The sequence below is a fragment of the Condylura cristata genome, unplaced genomic scaffold (assembly GCF_000260355.1).
Source record: "Condylura cristata isolate star-nosed mole 26May11 unplaced genomic scaffold, ConCri1.0 scaffold00019, whole genome shotgun sequence".
NCBI lineage: Eukaryota > Metazoa > Chordata > Mammalia > Eulipotyphla > Talpidae > Condylura > Condylura cristata.
In genome coordinates, this window is record NW_004567120.1 from 17,237,974 (window position 1) to 17,257,078 (window position 19,105).

The window sequence follows — 19,105 nt, forward strand, 5'->3', positions numbered from 1 at the left end:
ACGAAGGGGTGAGTACTAGGAAGGAGGGAATCATGAAGGGGAACAAAATCATGAACAAACAAATTTTTTGAAGACTGATGACAACGAGGATACTGTCATGGGTTAATGAGTTTATGCTGGTTTATGGGAAAAGATGACGAAGATTTAAATAATGTTGCATTTGAAGTAATGTGTGAGACACACAAGAAGGTGGAGTGGTTAGAGATGTGAAATTGAAGCACAAATGAAATAAGGAGTTTTCTTTTTTAAAAAATCTGAAAACCTATGATGTGTTTAAGTAGTCAAGGATACAACCACAAGTAAACTACATTTCATGCCATCAAGAATATTAAACTCTAATGGAAACACAGAAAAACAACATAAATTAAGCTGATGATTAAGAGAAGGATGAGTGGAAAGAGACAAGAGTGGAAATGAGATGTTATTACAGTGATCCAGGCAAGAGATGCTGGGGGTCTACACTTGAGTAGCTAAAGTCAAAAAGAGGCAAGCCAGATTCAAGAAATATTTATTAAACAGATAAAAACATATCTGCACTGGATATTAGCCAACAGGCCACGAAGCAAATGTGTTCATGTTTACATTCGTGGGTAATGTCACAGCTCTTTTGGCTATATGATAGGAAAAGATGATTTTATTCAGTGGAAACATACCTCTTTGCTAATATTTTAATAATATAAATTGGATAATGAATTACCTCAAAAGCATTCTACTTCATGCTGTCCGTTGCTTTATGTCTCATCGTCAAGTAAACAATAAAGAGACCACAGTACTTGAACCTTAACTCTGCCAATATATTTACCTAGAGGCCTGTTGCCATTTGTGTCTTTTATGAAATTTTTGTTGCCAGGAATAGGAGGATTGATTTTTGTACTTCCAGATTGAGTTGGTGGAGTGTATTCTTGGTTATAAAAGTATTTATATAGCTTTGGAATGTTGAAGCATAGATATTCATGATTTGTGAAATAGCATAATACATCACTATAGTTTAATTACATTAGAATGGATGTTTAGTTGTTGTATATGCAAGACCAAGAAGGACATTGTAATTATGGATGACTTTGTTCTTTGCTTCTTGTATTCTTCAGTTTACCCTTATACATGTTAATTTAAAAAAAAATAATGTGATTTTAAAGACTTGCAAGAAAAAAACATATTTAATAGAAAACATGTAATTACCAACTTAGTAGCTGGTTGAATTGGGAAGGTCAGGGATAAGGAAGAGACAAGGAGGATGACTCCAAAGAGTAACTGGAATAACCAGGTGAATGATGGTCCCACCAACTGAAATATAGAATACTTTCATTTATTCTGAAATTGGAAAAGAAGGAAGTTTATGTAAGAACAAAGTAATTCTGTTTTGGATGTGATTAGTGTGAAACATTAAGGTGGAAATGTCAGCATCAAGTTTGATAGAAAACTAAAACTTAAGGGAAAATACGTGCTGTAGCAGTAGAGTTGGAAATCACCAACATATAAAAGGTGGCTCCCCAAGTGTAGGAAAGAGGAGAAAAGCATTGGGTGAATGACAGAACCCTGGGGAATACTGATGTGTAAGGGACAGATAGAGACAGACCAAGATTACTGTACAATGCTAGAACAAGAAAACCAAGTTGGAGTGGGTTGAGAAATGAATTAGCAATCAGGATATGAGGAGCTTAAAACTGAGAGATTTACATAAAATGTGGGAGCAGTCACAGTTACAGAGCAGTAAGAACTGAGAAGTAGTGAATGAAATGGAGACACACTGAGAGTGAGAAAGGTGTTAAGCCAATTGAAGGAAGTTTTCCGCATTGCCACGAATATCAAGTGCTATGAAGAGATAAGAACAAACTGGTAAAGCATTGGGAGAAGTGGTAAGGATCAAAGACACTGCAGTGGGATGAAAGAGAGAGTGGATGTAGGATATGGGTACAGTGAGTGTCATCACCACTAATCTGCTTTCTGTTTGGTGCCAGGGGTGAGAGAGAGTGAGTGAAATGGGTGAAGGGGAATAAGAGGAAAAAGTTTCCTGTTACCAAATAAGTCAAAATCATACAAAATGGGAATCATAATCAGCACTATGGTGTTGTCATTTTGAGAAGTGCTAAGATTGTAAACAGACGTATTGTGATCATTTTGTAATATATAGTAATGCTGAATGATTGTGTTGTTCACCTGAAATTAAAATGATGTTGTATGTCAACCATATTACAATTTTAAAAAAGAAATTTGGTAGGGAATGAATGAAAGGCATGGGGGAAGAAGACACCTCGAAGAGGAAAGCAATGATAAGGAGGGGTGTGGATGAGGAGGAAGAGTGCTTGGAGGTGAGAGCACTGCTTTGTCAAGGGAGATACCTGGCAAGACAACTGTGGATATGTGAAGACAGATGGGAAGGATAAAATGAAGAGGAGGGCCCTCCCTGGCGGCACAGAGGGTTAAAATGCAGCAATATGAAGCTGTCAGCAGCCACTGCAGCTCAAGTTTGATCCCCAGCCAGGAAGGTGACCCACATGGCACAGCACACCTCTCCTGACCTGCCTTCTGCTCCCCACAGAGCTGCATTTTCGTCAGGGGACCAATGCAGAATTGAAATTTGGGGGCTGAAATTTCAACTAATTAAATCATTCTTCTAAGTATAACAAATGCTGGGCCCTGCCTGGTGGTGCAAGGGGATAGGACGCAGCACTGAAAACTAGCCACAGCCGCTTCCGTGCAAGTTCAATCCTTGGGCCCTGGCGGTGACCCACATGGTGCAGCAGACCTCTCATATCTCACCCGCTGCTCCCCTCAGCAGTGTATTTCAGTAGATCATCCTGTTCTGCTCCCCACTCTGTCTCTGGTGAATCCTCTCCCCACCCCTGAACCTCTGGGCTATATAACAGTTCTATGTGCATAAATAAATAAATCTTTAAAAAATATATATATAACAAATGCTTGTTGATTTCGCAGCTTAAACAAATGTGGAAATTTTGGCTCTACCATCATGAATAGGCTGAAAAGATCTGGCACTACTGAGAGGAAAACTTCCTCCTTACACCTGTTGGTTCCTCTAGCTGCTGTAATAACTTAGTTAACATAGATTAACAGGAGGGGAAAAAACTTAATCATGTGGTAGGGAGGTACCACAATGACATGAGACACCCAGCAGCCATTTGAGGTACATATGCCATCCTGACCTAAGAAGTGGGTAGATATCTGGACTTCAAAGGGAAGGATGAACAGCAACTCACAGGAAGACAGAAAGAACGAATACTTGATAAATGAATGTTTTCAGTGCCATCCAGAGACAATGGGACCCAGGGGAGAATTTTAACAGATTTTGCTAAGTTCCTCTCAGTTCACTGCACGTAGCTCAGGGTGATAACATAGATATCTGTGGATAGCTTCCTTCTGAAACAGTTCCTCTATTGAAATTCTTTTAGGCAGTCAAGCTCTTTTTGAGTCTTTTGCAACTTAATTGTCTTCAGCTAAAAGTAATCTATACGCCAACATGGCACACCATGGAGTGGCCTACGCTGAACCTCTTCAGTACCTAGAACAATGAGTGACACCCACTGGGGTAGTTCAAGCACTGACAAGAAAATACATTTGGGGAGGTACAAAGGAATTATGGGCCATGATGCTCCTGAACAATCCAGTTGTCATTCAACAGGCAAGAGCTACCCTGCCCGCCCCACCCTTCTCTGGTCTTCCCTTGAGGAAAGTGGTATATCTTTTCGTTTTCACTGGTTCTTGTTACCTGAGTGCAGGCCTATTCGAATCCGGACTGGCACCTCTGGCATGTGCCGCATCTTGAAGGTGCCCACGGAACTCAGGATATCTAGGGACATGTTGGCGATCTCAGCAGCATGCCTGCTGCCATTCCTCTTAGGGAGGCCTGAGGCCACCATGTAAGCATCTCCAATTGTCTCTACCTGGGAATCAAAGGAAATGGAATTTTCAAGCAAGTAACTTCTTTGTGTTTGTTTTTTCATAGACCTGAAAGGGCAAGGTGAAAGCTGGTGTTGTGTGTTTGTGTAGCGAGGAAGAGAGGCTGCCAGTGATTCCCTGACCAGGCTGCACATTAGACTCGGTTAAGGAGTTTTGTTCTTTTTATGTATCTCCCCCCATCTCTATTCTTTTTTCATTTTAATCAAGGCAACATTGGTTTACAACACTGTACATGATTCAGGGGAATAAGTTCATGCCTCCTCAGTGGTATGTCATCTCACCATCCCCACTGTCCATGCACCCATAGTCCCAACCACAGACCACTGGGTTCCTCCCCCCTTTAATGACACACACCTAGAGATTCTGAAATAAGTGTTGCTACTTTGCAGGATCTGGTTGGCCCTGGAAAAATATCAAGCTCCATCTAAATCCTAGGAAAAGGGAATTTCTGGAAATGTGCTTAGGATGTCCATAAGGGGGCACCTTTGGAGAAGGTGCCTGTGATGTTTCCCCAGCAAGCATTTCTCTAGATGATTTCAGGCAAATTAGCTAGAACAGCCTTAACCCAAGTACAGGAAAAGTTATATTCTGGAGGTGGAAGAGTCTGTTGCTTCTGTGTTGCCTTGCTAATAGGAGCTGTTAATTTTGCAGGCCCATTTGGTATGAGGACTGGGACTTTTGCCACCAGCTACCATCTCTTCTCCAAAAACTACCCCATGGGACAGTACTTTACAGGTAAAAAACGTGAAGATACAAAAGGGTTTGCTCAAACACAAAAGCTTGTTCAATTTTTACTGAACAGCCCCTTTGCAAGTGTAGTTCAAGTTGGACATCTGGAAATAAAACCAAGCCTCCCCTACACCAGGTGTGTTATTCATCTCCCTATACCAGGTGTCTAATAAGTTCAACCTTTTCAAATAAATCCAAAAGATAAGTAGGCAAATACACTTGGAGAAATGTGCCATGTAGATTCAGCTACTACAAGTTTGGATCAGTTAAGGGTTATGTTCTTTGCATGCAGAGAACTATACTCACAGAGTACAGCAGGCAAGAGCATGACGTTCTTAAGTCATACAGCCTTGGTCAGAGTCCCATAACCACACTGACAGGCTGTGTGGTAATTGGGCTAGTCAGTTAACCTGTCTACATCTCAGTATCTGCATCTGTAAATAGGGACACTGACAGTACCTACCTCCTAGGGATTTTTAAGGACTCCATTACTGTCATGTATGTCAAATCACTGAAACTTGTGTGGCGGATGGTAAGTACAAGTGATCACCATCATCATCATCATCAGTGTTTTTATAATCCTCCTCATCATTACCAAACTGATATAGCTTAAAAGCAGCTACAGGAACGTGGTTATGACTCAGCTTTAGAGAAAGTTTAATAATCAGATTTAAGCCTTTCGCCACAACTTTCTATAGCCAGTAACAGTGATCTTTTGCATCTATGGGACTTTGTATCTCAACAGGATTCTATCCAGAGCCTCCCAATTTGAAAATATGATCCCTGTCCTCAAATAAACATGTCTGCTTGTAGAAAGACAAGGAGCACAATACACATGCTATAAGGGAAGGAGAAACTTGCTGGCTGTCGGCCCCTCAGCTTTAATGATTTAGTCACCCAAGAGTCTCCAAGGATGGAGAAATTAGAAGGGTGGGGCTCATGGTCACTGCCCGAATTTGGTATAAGACCACTGTGGGACTGTCGGCTGCTTAAAGACACAGAAAAGGAAGATAAGATGGGGTTGGGCTGGTTGAGATGGGGTGGTGGCAGAAAAACTGAAAAAAACAAAGCACCAACTTCATAGTTCCGCACTAGCCCTCTCACTTCCAATTTCAGATTATCAAGTGCCAAGGGAGGTGATTCCAATTTTACAGGTAAAGAAAATGAAAACACAAAAAGCTTTGGTGACTCACTGCTTGTTCAATTTTTATTTCCTTTGCACTGTATTGTTTTTAATAAGCAGGACTGAAAATTGGATTCCATTTTTGGATTCATAGAGTCCTTCTCTGTCCCGGAAATAGCACACTAACTCCCTACTGCAGTCATGAAGTACCAGAATACTCAATAGCCTCCCTCATCCCTAAGACCCCCAACAGTGTCTGAACAGAATCAGTTAGATTGATTAAACTGGTGGCTGTGTTACTGTCCATGCTGAGTCATCTTTGACTTTAGTTACAACTGAATTAGTTTTCAGTGATTTGTTTTTCTCTTCAGACTGCTTGAGTTCAACAAGTTAAGACAGGTAGTCTGATTCCATGGATTTTTCCTCCACCGTGGTTTCCATGTATGCCTCTTGATTCATTAGCAGCTACTGTTGATTGATAGGTATGATGTCTATTTCTGAGCCCTATTTAGGAGGCTTGGCCTAGCCCTCCGGCTCTCTACCTGACCTGAAAAGGCTCTGTCTGATCTGAGATAAACACACTGCCCTGTGTGTGATTTGAGAGTTGGAACATTTCAGGCTACTGTGAAGGACCCAATGAATGGAGCTACTCATTCTCTAGCTCTACCTTCGTTTGCGGACAGAGAGCTGTCTAGAGTTTGATATGCCTGGGGTATCTTTCTCCATCAATAAGACAAGTATCCATGTTAAGGACAGCATGGAAATGTCCCTGCACTACTATTGGATTTTTAGTCATTTTCTCCATAGAGACAAGACAGCACATAGAATCAAGGATAAGGAAGCATGGTGCTGAATGGGTGGGTAAAGTCATCTGTTCTCTACTAGTTTTCTGTAACTCTTGGTAGGAAGACTGACAGACTAGAGGGTTGGGGAAAGTGTGAGCAGGAGGTCGCACCCTCAAAATGAATCATTTCCTCAGACCTCAGACCAGTAGGTAGGTTTTGGTTACCCCACATCAACCACAAAGAGCCTCAGGTCTAATAGCTCTTTGATTGGCAAAACGTCAGAGTTTCTTCCTGTACAAAAATGGTACATAAAGAAGGAAACCAAATCATAACAACATGAATTAAATCTACAAAAACTTTACCAAGAAGAATTCTGCAGCACTGACCAACCATGGACAAGACACCCCTTCAGTGCCAAGCAAAATACTTATTACACCATGGGTTTTTCACCATTGACATGCAATAACCATTTGGCCCCAACCTCTTCTTTATGCCAATTCTAGAAAACAGCTCAAAAGAAAACTGACCAATAATCTCTTATTGGATTGAGATTATTATATCTGAGAGTGTATTTTATCTTGCCTTTATTTACAGTGGGACACCAATGGAAGTAAAGAGTTGTACTATTGGAATTTTAATAAAAATGAGATGCAATAAAATCATATCCTTCAATTTTTGAATACACATACATGAGCCTCACATAAAGTTTTTCTCTGGACTTTAATTTCCTGCTAAGTAACTTACCTTGTAGACATCATGGCTGCCAATGATAGCGTCAAAGAGTGTGTACAGGTCATTGAGAAGATCCACCACTTCGATGGGCTCACTCATGGCTGAGATGGTGGTGAAGCCCACAATGTCACTGAAGTACAAGGTGACCAAGTCAAAGCCCTCAGGTTCTACCGTGCCACCCCTTTTGAGGGATTCAGCAACTGATCTGAAAAGCAGACACAGCTGTTCTTCAGAGGACACAGGCTTCCCTCCATCTCATACACACATCCACTAGACACAATTTTCCCAAAAATTTCTGCCAAGTAAATGATGCAGAAGAAAGTGTCACCTGGATGTAAGCATTAATTCACTCATTTATTCTACAAACATATATTGAGTACTTCATATGTGCCAGGCACCAGAACACAGCACTGAACAGACAGCCCTGATCTGTGTCCTAAGGGATTTTTTTCAGCTCTCCATCTTCTTCCTCAATCACTCCTCCCTCAATCCCTCAAGCACCCCTACCCCTCAAAGTTCCCAGATGGTTGCTTTTGCATGAGATTAGTTTCCCCAGTTATCTCACAGCGAATCATATTACAACATGATAAGGTACCCGGGACAATTTGGAAAGTGTAGCAATGGATAAGGTTTTCAGCTAAGGGAGGAAAAAACTAGAAAAAACACAACCCTGCTATTTTCCTCTAGGAGCGCAAAGAACTGCCTCCTTTTAATTGGTCAACTTTCAGGCAAAGTCATGAAATGACACATAGAAAAACCAAGGCACCAAAAACTTAAATGACCAGCATGATTCACAGGTGGTGGAAATTAGGAAGTGTGCTCTGCTCCCTTGGTTTCCAATTCTTCTTTGATTTGAAAGTGTGACTCAAACCTACTGGGAGTAGAGAGGGTGCAGGACAAGAGGAGGGAGCAGTTAGTTGATGGGTAATTCTTTTCTGTTTTTAATAGAACACACTGTTACAAGGATTCACACTCCTCAGGTGTTCACACATACGGTGGTAGCATCTGTGTTAGAAGCTTTTCTGTTTTCTGCTTTTCAATTTCCAACTCTTCAGTCCGCTCCCGGATCAAATCTTCCAAGTTGCTAGAATATTGTTCCAACATCCGAAGCATGGAATCAATGATATTGGTCTTCTTCCCTTTATTGAAAATTTTAAACTGGAAGTGAAACAGAAAAAGAATCCAAGGACTTCTCACCAAACTCAGAGATGATGAACAGGACCCCAGGTCACAAATCCCTTAGTCTAAAAACATCAGGGCAAGAGAGGTGAACTCAGGTACAAATGGGAAAAGACTGTACTTCATTGTCCCTCGGGCCCATTCACAGGGCACTTTGCCCCTGAGTAGTTTTTCTCCTACCCTTACGGTTCTTTCAAGTCTGGGTAGGGCTGAGTAGGGGTGTCTGAGCAGAATTCTTCAGTATGACACGAATCATAGCCACATCAAAAGCAACAGAATTTGGCTTGAGTCCAAGCTAGTTAAGAATGGACTAAGGAGAAAGAGGGCAGGGAATGCTACTTCACCCTTCTCCCTCAGCAGCCTACTACATATCCTTATCCTCTAATGTTGCTATGTTGCCAGTCTTTGGATAGTGGGAGGTTCTGTGACCTCTTAAATATGACCCAAGATCTAATCCTATTTTTTACTGTGTGACCTAGCAATAGTGATATTCCCCAGTACCTGCCTTTCGTGTCAGTTAGGGTTGTGTAGAAATTCCACTGGTCTTGCCCATTCTGTGTTTTGATCCCTGAAAGGAGGCCTCAGGCCACAGATTTTCAGTAGGGCTTCAGGGGACCCTATCTACATAGACAAGAGAAAGCTGGACATAGCATAGGAATCATGTGAGGATAGAGCACCTCCTTGCTGCCTTCTGCATTGCAAGGCTATGTTCACAACAATAAAAACTCACAGAGTGTTTTAACAAGCAGACATCTAGAAATCTGTCCCACAGAACCCTTTTATACAGCCGACTCACCTATATTCCACTTAGCAGTTGATGCCTCAAGGAGATTCCTTCTGAGCCTGGCCCACATCTTAATGCCTCCTCAGGCCCTGCAGGCAATCTCAGTGGCCACATCAGATGCTTTGGACTTGCCTATCACCTATCTCAGGAAGCCAACTTCATCTCTCCTTTCCATTTAAATTCTATTAACTGCAGGGAGTTGGGAGGCTACCCTTGTCTCTTAGACAATCTAAACTTCCACTGAAGCATTTCAGTGAGGACAGCCCCAGCAACATCTTCTCTGAAGGCTGTATGATGCACACTCCTTCTATCACTGGCTTCTTGGCTGCCTTCTGAAATAACATCTCTAGCATCAACACAAGGGCAAATGCTTTTCTCCTGCCTCATGGTAAGGTTTTAGAAATTTGACCTTCACGGTCCTTTTCCTTTTCCATACTATTGAACACCTGTTTGAGTGTCCTCAAGAAGCCCAACCGGGCTAATGGAGACATTGTTAGCTGGGGACACGGATGACTTCATAGGCAGGGCCCCTCAGGCTTTCAGTCCACTTCTTTCTGTTTTCCGCCTCAAATACCTGCCAGTCACAAAACATCTCAGTGTTGTATACTCCAGCTCTGCTCAAAAAGCCTCTCCTTCAGAGCTGACACAGCACTCACAGAGAACACCCTTAATTTCAGTGTCCTGTAGTTTCAACAAAACCCAAACTGCAGGCTCCAACATGGGAACCAGCTCTCCTGGGAGAGCTCTCTCTGTGCTTTCATTTTAAGCCCCAACTCTAGGAGGAAATTCAACATCTATAGAAATTCACTATCTTATGGGGTGGAGGGGATGAAACTCTTTAGAAATCCAGTATCTTACAGAGTATGATCATTGCCTTTTTTATACACTTCTTTGTCTCAATTTCCCCCTAAACCAAAGGAAACCCCTCCTTTAGGACTCCATATTTGTACTTTGTTCCCTTTTGAACAACCTTCCAAACAAATAACCCGTATTTTTTCTGACTCTCCAGAAAATACTTGGGATCACTGAAAAGGTGACCTTGTCATAGCTTTCTGGGACCTCCAAAGCATACACAGCTCTCTGAACACCCCTGTCTATTCCATGACACCCAGCTTCAAACCACCTCAATGCCTTCGCCTTGCAAATGACTGGTGGTTCAATCCCAGCTTCGAAACGTTGATTAAGTTAGGCTGTGAATGGACCAGAGTTGAGGTCCAGAAGAGCATCAAAACCGTCCTGTGAGCTCTTAGAGAACAGGTTGGTGACCTTCCAGCACTGAGTGCCTGCACACAGCCCCTGTGTTTCTTCCCCAACTGGAGTGACCTTTTCTCTTGTACAAGGTACTTTCCACAATAGGATGCGAAGCCTTGGTGGGTGGGCTTTGGGATGACATCTAGGAAGGGCTAAGATTCAGAGTCCTTACCTGGTTAAATATTTCATCAAAAGTTGGTCGTTGCTCAGCAGCCTCGGCCCAGCAGTGCTTCATCAGCTGGAGACATTCTGGCGGGGCATACTCAGGGGAGACCACTGGCCTGTACACAGGAGTAGGCTTCTTAAGTCTGTCTATGATGGCTGTCCAGAAGCAAGATGAGAAAGGCTTTCTTTCCATACATAGTTTTTTTAATTGAAGTAAGTGCATTATAACGTATAAATTTCAGCTGTACATCCTTGAAAACGATTATGTCTATATGCCACAGTAAGTTCACCATTAAAGGTCTGATTCTATGTTTGGCCACACAAATGACCCTTTGATCTTCACAGTCCTTTTCAAGAAAGGTTTTCAAATCATGGGAGAAGACGCAATATTTGGCAGATAATTACATTTTAGCTGAGAAAAGCCGTTAGTCAAGAAGGAGACCGTGGGCCTCCCTGGTGGTGCAGGGGTTAAAGTCTTAGCACTATGAAGCTATCACCAGCCATATCACCCTAAGTTCCATCCCAGCCAGGGAGGCGGCCCACATGATGCAGCAGACCTCTCCTGTCTCGCCCACTGCTCCCTCGGCAGTGGATTTCAGTAGATTTGCCTGTTCTTCTCCTTACTGTGTCTCTGGGGAATCCTCTCACCCCCGAATCACATACCTCTGGCCTACACCCCAGTTCTTGTATGCATAAATAAATAAAAATAAATATTTTAAAAAGAGAGAAATCACAGACAGGTCATCTCTTTTGCTTTCTCCTTAGGTAGCCTGAATGTAAACTGTCTCTGAACAACGCCGGCATTCATCACTTGAGTATTGCTATCACTTAGGCACAGTTTTATCCCATGTGCCCCAAGTTTTTTATGTGGCCAACCTGATGTCAATTCAAGCATTATACCTTCCATTTTTTGCCCTTCTTCACACAAACCTCCAAATCATCTAAGCCTTCCCATCACCACAGTAAGCCCACTCTGTCTCCCCTGAAAGTCCAGGCCCAGCCCAAGTTGAGGCTGTGGGCCTGCCTGGCCCTTAAGGACACAAAGTTAAAGAACTCCAGTAAATAGTTCAGGGTCTTATCCAGAGCCTGCTGGCTGCTGGACCTTGAACTGCACCTTCAGTGAAACATTTACCTGTCTGAGACTGAGTTGAGTTGAGCACTTTGCATGCGTTTTTCTTGATTTGCACTACGAATTTTCCTTTTACAGAGCAGAAAATTGAAGTACAGTCATATGACTGGTAACTCACAATCTACTATTATATTTCCCAACTTCCAAATGCCTCAGACCTCATCTAAGCTTCTAGACTCCCTATTCATATCCAACTGCCTTTAGTGACCAGAGGTCAAACTGACCTTTTTACAAAGGCAGAGAACTTCTTAAGTGGTTAGAGAAAATAGCCTTCAATGTCCCCAGCAACCCACATTAGGCCTCAAATTGGCCTTTCAGCTTCCAGCCTAGCCTTCTCCAAACCATTCCTAAAACATGTATTTGCCATGCCACTTTCTCACTTAAAATCCATACCCAGGCCCTCCCTGGTGGCGCAGCAGGTTAAAGCACAGCACTGAGAATCTAAAAGCCGCTTCCGTATGAGTTCGATTCCCGCCTGCCCCGGAGGTGACCACATGGCGTGGCAGACCTCTCCTGACCCGCCCGCTGCTCCCCTCAGCAGTGTACTTCGTGGATCTGCCTGTTCTGCTCCCCACTCTGTCTCCGGTGAAGCCTCTCACCGCCCCTGAGCCTCTGGCCTGTAACCCAGTTCTGTATGCACAAATAAATAAATCTAAAAAAAAAAAAAAAAAATCCGTACCCAGCTTCTCATTTCCCATAGGGTAAAGTTCCGGCCCTAGCTATCTTCCCGTTCCTTCCTTGGCTAGTCTACTCCCCACACCCCCAACTCTAAACATCCCCATCATGAATTAAACCTTGTTTATCCCACCCCTGCATGTAATACCCTAAAAATGAGGGAGTATGGGGAATAACCAAAGAGAAACCTGCTTCCATGGGATAGAGGACAGATTGGGCCTTCTACATCCCAAGAGGAATCTGGGCTTTTTTAAACAAGTGATGGATGGGGAAATAAGAGTTTGGAGTTTGGTTTGGTTTTTGAACTTTTTAAGTCTTTATTTTTAATAAGACTTTCAGAAAAGTTGTACTAATTACCTGCAAACCCTTCACTCATCTCCCCTGTGTTAACAACTTACATATCCGTGGCATGAAGAAAAATAATGCTGGTGTGGTACAATTACAAATCAGTCTTTATTTGAATTTCATGCATTTCTCCCTAAAGTTCTTTTTCTATTCCACAGTCCAGTTTCAGATCCCATATTCCATTTAATTGTCGTGACTCAGTCTCCTCCAGTCTACCATGGTTCCTGATTCTTTCTCTGTCATAAACAACTTTGATACATCTCATTACCCATAGAACTGTTTTTTTAAATATATTTTAAAAAGATTTATTTATTTATGCATACAGAACTGGGGTACAGGCCAGAAGTACAGGGGCAGTGAGTGAGAGGTTTCACCAGAGACAGAGTGGAGAGCAGAACAGGCCAACTGATGGAGTACACTGCTGAGGGGAGCACTGGGTGGGTCAGGAGAGGTCTGCCGCGCCATGTGGATCACCTCCGGGGCAGGCGGGGATCAAACTCATGCGGAAGTGGCTTAGGCTTCTTAATACTGTGCTTTAACCCACTGTGCCACCAGGGAGGGCCTGAACTGTTTTGTTTTTGTTTGGGGGGGGTAGTTACATCTTTGTTCTTCCATATGTGTGCATATTCTGCCAAACTATCAATGCTCCCTCTACCTCAGATGGAGGAGATCAAGGGCTTTGATTTTTTTTGATGAGGACTGGCCAGTTATTTTTGCACAGCACCTCTCAACTGGGTGTGGATGTGCCTTGATCACTTGGTTAAGGCGGTGTCTGCAGCATCCTCTGGTAAACTTAATATATTTCCATTTGTGATTAGTAAGTATGTAGAGGGACCATTATTTTCAGATATGCATATATCCTAAACTTTCGCCCACTGCCTTTACCATGCCTTGATGGATCTTGCCTGATAGCCCAACATTTTGATGGGAGATGAGGATGAAAGCCTGTGGCCAGTCACTGGAAAGAATGAGAGAACTTAAACATCCAGGAGCATCACAGAGAGTACTGGAATATTTGGCAAGGAGTATCTCAAAGGAATAGAGGGGGCTGCTTGAAAAAAAAAAAAGAAAGAAAGAAAAATGATTGGCATAGGTACTATAGACTTTGGCTTATGTCACAGTTTGGAAAAGGCCTAGCTTCTTGGGTGGGGGAATTGCTTCCAAATGCCTGACACTGTTCCACCTGCACACAACATGGGCTGCTAGTAGACTAATCAGCATTTAGCACAGACATAACCAAGTTCACTCTTCTGCCAATCATGTCAGTCTGGGTTGGCCTGATGCTCTGAGTGATGGTGGGTCTCTGATGCCCTCTTCTCACCTCCTGCTTACCTTCAGCAGGCAGATCCATCATGCAGAATGGAGTGCCCCGGACCATCACTTCTTGCATGATGATGGCAAAGCTATAGACATCTCCTGCAAAAGAACCTAACCTGTTGCCCCTCGGGGATCTCAACAGTTCAGGGGCCGTCCACAGCAACTCTGAAAGGAAAGCATTGTTTAATGAATGCAGGCGGGATTAACTGACAGTGCCCTTGAGCACTCCAAGGGTGCTGTTTCATTGACTGCTTTATATTTTTATTAGACAGACTGGCATGTAAGTGCCCCCCCAACCCCGCTGGGGTTTGAGTCTATGAATCTAAGGAATTACTCGCAGAGAAAGTAGTATACTCTCCCCAGGACCACAAAGGCAGACACAGCAGAGGTGCGGGGAAGGGCAAAGAAGCTCTAAGTACAAAAACTATCTGGCGCTGGCTGGCTTTCTCGCTCTCTTGAGCCTGAAAGTAGCAGTTGGCAGGCACCCAGGGTGAGGTGAGCACACTGCCAGACTGGTTGCCATGGATTTGCTGTTTGCTGAGATCTATATGTGTCTGGTAATTTGATTGTGCTGGGACTCAGAGATTCACAAGTTACTTTCTCCAGGTCTTCTCTAAGAGGATTAGAGAATCCCAGACCTCCTCTCTTCCTTGCAGAGCAAAAGGGTGCAGCAATTCCTCCAGCTCAGTTCAGCAAATATTTATTGAGAGTCTACTATGTACCAGGCACTGTGCTAGGTGCAGGGGTGGCTCTGAAGATGAATTAGACATTGTTTTGGCTTTGCAGTTTACAGACCAGTGCGTAAGAGAGATGTGTGTACCCCTTACCATAATCCAAGAGAGGTTGTGATGAGGGCCACTACATGTACAGGGGAGTAAATCTAGTCAAAGCTAAAATTGAACATGCACTGTACACTCTGGTGCATGTCAGACCCCACTAGGAAAAAAAAAACACATATTATTTCTGCGTGAGAGAATTAGAGCAGAGACTCAGAATTTTAAGGAGTGAGGACCCCCTAAGCAATATAGAAATAAATATTAGCAATATAGATAGTCAAAAGTTGGAGGGAGTATCTCACATTGAGACATATGAAAATTCTATTTCTGTAGGTCAAAAATGGTCAAATATTGACAATTCCATAAAGTTCACACCAAAAAACAAACCCAAAAAAAAACCCTGAGCTGATTGCTTTAATCCAGGAAGACTTCCTGGAAAAGTTAAACCTCAAGGAAGCTTGTTAAGAAGGTCAAGGATGCAGTTCCCTAGAGCCCAGAGGGTAAGGACTTTGTAGGGGGAAAGAACAGTACGTGCAAAAGAACAAGCGGTAGAAAGGAGCAAATTGCGAATGGGGGTAGTGGTAAGCAGGTTAGCTTAGCTGAGTTGAAGGGCTCTGTTAGGGAATAATGAGAAACGGGGTTGATGAAGTGGGGCCGGGGGCTGGAAGAATGAGGGCAGAAGGTGAGAGGCCCCAGAGCCAAATGAAGGCATTTGGAGTGAATACAAAAGGCAGTAGGGGAGCTGGAGCTGGAGAGGGATTTGATGAAAGCTGGTTCAGGAAGATTAATCTGGCAACCTGCACAAGATGGACTGAAGAAGGAGAGGCTGGAGTCAGGGAGACCAGCTAGGAAATGATTACTGTAAGGGCCAGAAGTGAGAGGAAAGGGGCCTGAAGGGGGCAGGGAGGCCGCCACAGTACAGATAGGGGTCCACACACATGGGAGGCTATGACTGACGAGGAAGTGTCAGGGCTGGTGATAGGCTCCCAAGCTTCCTCTCAAGGGGACACAGTTGGCTAAACAGGTTGGTACCCACATAGGGAGGCAGCAGAAGGAAGTGGAGGATGGGGTAGTAGGAGGAAAGCGCTGACTGACCATTCACCTTGTGGGCTATGTGGAAAAGGGGGGCTATGTAGCAGGAAAGGTGAAAGGTCAGTGATTATTTTGCTTTGTTAGTAAAACCCCGAAAACAGAAACTCATCCTGGAAATTCTTATTTGAACCAGGCCTGACCAAAATGATAAAACAGGGAATTCTAGCGTCCCCCCCAATCATCACTCGTCTTCTCTCTTTGTCCTCCACATGTTGCCTAGCTTTGTCCCCCACCCCCGCCCCACGAAAGTCTGATATACGTGGTGGATTTGCCCTTAAGCTTCTTTGTGAAGAAAGAAGTATCAATAGAAATAAAACTAAGACTGAAGGATACTTTCGTTCAAGGACTATCTTTCTGACAGGGATTTCAGGCTTGTTTTGAGGTTGCGAACGGGGAGGGGGGAGTGAGGGGACAGGAAAATAGTCTGTTGCTGCTTATTCCTGTCATCCTCTCTGTGTGCACGTTTAAAAGCACATGAAGGAAAAGGAGGATAAAACTCTCTGGTAAAAAGGTGGGTGATTAAATACAATCATTACTAAACAGTATTTTTAGAGAGCACTTACATGTATGTTGTTAATGGCTAAAATGAGGTTTTATCTGCACTATACTTATATAATTGAGAGTGGACAGGAATGAATACACTTACAGCACACCCCTATTTCCCCATTCCCACTCCAGAGCCAAGTAAGAGCCACTACTTACTATTACACCTAAACTCTCAGGAAAACTAGAAAAATCACTTTGGCTTGTTTTGTATCTTCTGGAGTCAGTACTAAATCCAAGTCTTGCTATAGTGATAAAATGAACCTCAGAGAGTCAGTGTGGCATAGTAAAAAACAACACAGAGCTGAAGTCAAACACCTGCGTGCAGTATCCCAACTGGTTACACTGTAGTTCACCTGTATGAAACTCAGTTTCCCCATCTGTAAAGTGGAAGTTGGGCCAGATGATCCCCAAGAACTTTCCCATATAACATTCTAGTCAGCTGTCATCTTAGGTAAGGAACAGCAAGTTTCCTTATTTCATCCATTCATTGATTCAGCCAACATTTATTCTGCCAGGTACTGTGAAAGGTACTGAAGGAGCCAAAACCTATTTGTTGCTTTCCTGGAGCTTTTAGTTTGGATAAAGAGATAATCTGCCAAATCTTCAACCAATTAAACATGTAATACAAAGTATGGCCTTACAATGAAGTTCAAAGCCTTAAGGAATCATAAAAAGGAGAGCTTAGCTGAGTATAAGGGGTCATGGAAAGTATCTGGAATCACTGCTATTTATGTTAAACCATGAAGAAAGAGTAGAATTTAGCTAGTTCAGGTGAGGATAACACAGTAACCAGGAAATGAAGTGCTAAACATTGTGCACAGCAAGTGTGAAGGTCTGGAAGAAAAGCTGGCTGGTATTAAAAACAAGACAACTGGCCCAAGATGGAGTCACTTCGGACAATTCCCTTATCACCAAACTGAGACTGAACTTAGATACAGTTTCATTTTTCTCAGGAGTGGGATCTTTATCAGTCACTCAGGACTCACCTGATCAGGAGAAGTTAGATAATCTGCCCCATCGACCCCTGCCACCCCTTAAAAGAAAGTACCAAATCACCCCCTTTTGCCTAGCTTATCTTCCTTCTTCCTGTTTTCCTTCTGGCTATAAAAGTATTTCATTTTGTGCAGCGCCTGGGAGCACCTTTCTCTCTGCTGGATTTGATGCTACTTGATTCTAATCGATTTTTGCTAAATAAACTTAAACAATTAATATGCCTGTTAACACTGGTATAAATAAACAACTGGGAGGAGTTTGGTACTGCTGGAGCCCAGAGACCAGGGGCAAGTGTTTAAGCCTGAGAGGTTGACGAGGCCCAGACTGAGCAGCGCTTGTAAGCCATGTAAAGGAATTTGAACTTCATCCGAAGAGCAAAAGGACACCAGTCAGTAACTTGGGCACAGCTGTGACATGGTCAGCAGATTGGCCGCTCAGAAATCTCCCTCCAGCTGCTGTGTGTGTGAAGAAGGGGAGGCGCATCCAGACTTCCTAGGCAATTCGGCAAGTGAAATAAAATGGGATGAGGGAGAGGCAGACACACATACACACACACACACACACACACACACACACACACACACACACACGCTGTGGTTATCCTCTCCTTGATCTAGAGGCCAAAGTTTCTTAAGTTTGAACATTGCCAACCTATGCATTAAAGAAAACACTGAGAAATGGGCATTGTCTTTTATCTCTGTTGATGACTGACTCCCTTTGACAGGAAGCTAAATACTCACCACTGTTATTATTAATAGTGCAGCTGTTGTCCCAACATCTTAGTGCATAACACCAGGCTCAACTACTGCAAGCTTTCAAATTAGAATCAGTCAAATAATAACCATATGACTAAGTCAGCAGCCAGAAAATATTGAGTGGGGGGGTAGAGGGGTAATATATCACATATGTTTTTTTGTGTGTGTGATTACAGGGAACTTCAAATCCTCCAAAGCATGAATGGACAGAGGAAGAGGGATCTGTTGTTATTGTTTTTTAATTTGGCTGGGTATAGGATCAAGAAAGGCTTCAGAAGACCTGAATCAAAATTCCGGAATTGCTGTGAAGTAGCTGCATGATTGGGACACATCTTGAGTTTCAGTTATCTCATCTGTAAAGGGAGAGAATAGGACTAGATGGCTCTCTAGGGTTTAATATGCCGCAAGTTTTGTCAAGAACAAAGATGATGCCACTGATTACTAGACTGTCTCTCTGTTCGTGTGTCCCTGAGTATTTCATGCTTTGTTCATCCTGTGTACTGAAGTCAGTCACTTTAAAACTTAGAACGCCAGTGATTCTTTCAAGAATATGCCTTGGAACATTTTGTCTCTCCCTCAGTTTGCATTTCTCAGATGTCTCTGTATGTTTTGTTGTTGTTTTCTCTCTTCCTTACATTGGCAAAACTGACTGAAACTTTTTATGCCTGTTTCCTATAAGTTGTTAGCCCTATTTATTCCCTCTCCCTCTTTTTCTTTCTCTTTGTTCTTTCCTTCTTCCATCAGCTCACTCCTTCCTAGTTCTCCTTCACCTACTCCCACTCCCCACCTCAGATTCCTCCTATTTCTTTGATCT

At 43.0% G+C, this 19,105-nt stretch overlaps 1 protein-coding gene across 1 annotated transcript in view; it reads right to left on the reverse strand.

Annotated features, from left to right (window-relative positions):
- The window catches only part of GUCY2F (guanylate cyclase 2F, retinal), a 98,283-nt gene that overhangs the window by 13,493 nt on the left and 65,685 nt on the right, over positions 1-19,105 (reverse strand). Inside the window, exons 11-15 of the mRNA XM_004685699.1 lie at positions 14,145-14,294; positions 10,671-10,819; positions 8,279-8,442; positions 7,297-7,489; positions 3,725-3,899 (exon numbers count right to left, since the gene is read on the reverse strand). Coding sequence (XP_004685756.1) covers positions 3,725-3,899; positions 7,297-7,489; positions 8,279-8,442; positions 10,671-10,819; positions 14,145-14,294 — 831 coding nt within the window. The remainder of the gene's footprint in view (positions 1-3,724; positions 3,900-7,296; positions 7,490-8,278; positions 8,443-10,670; positions 10,820-14,144; positions 14,295-19,105) is intronic.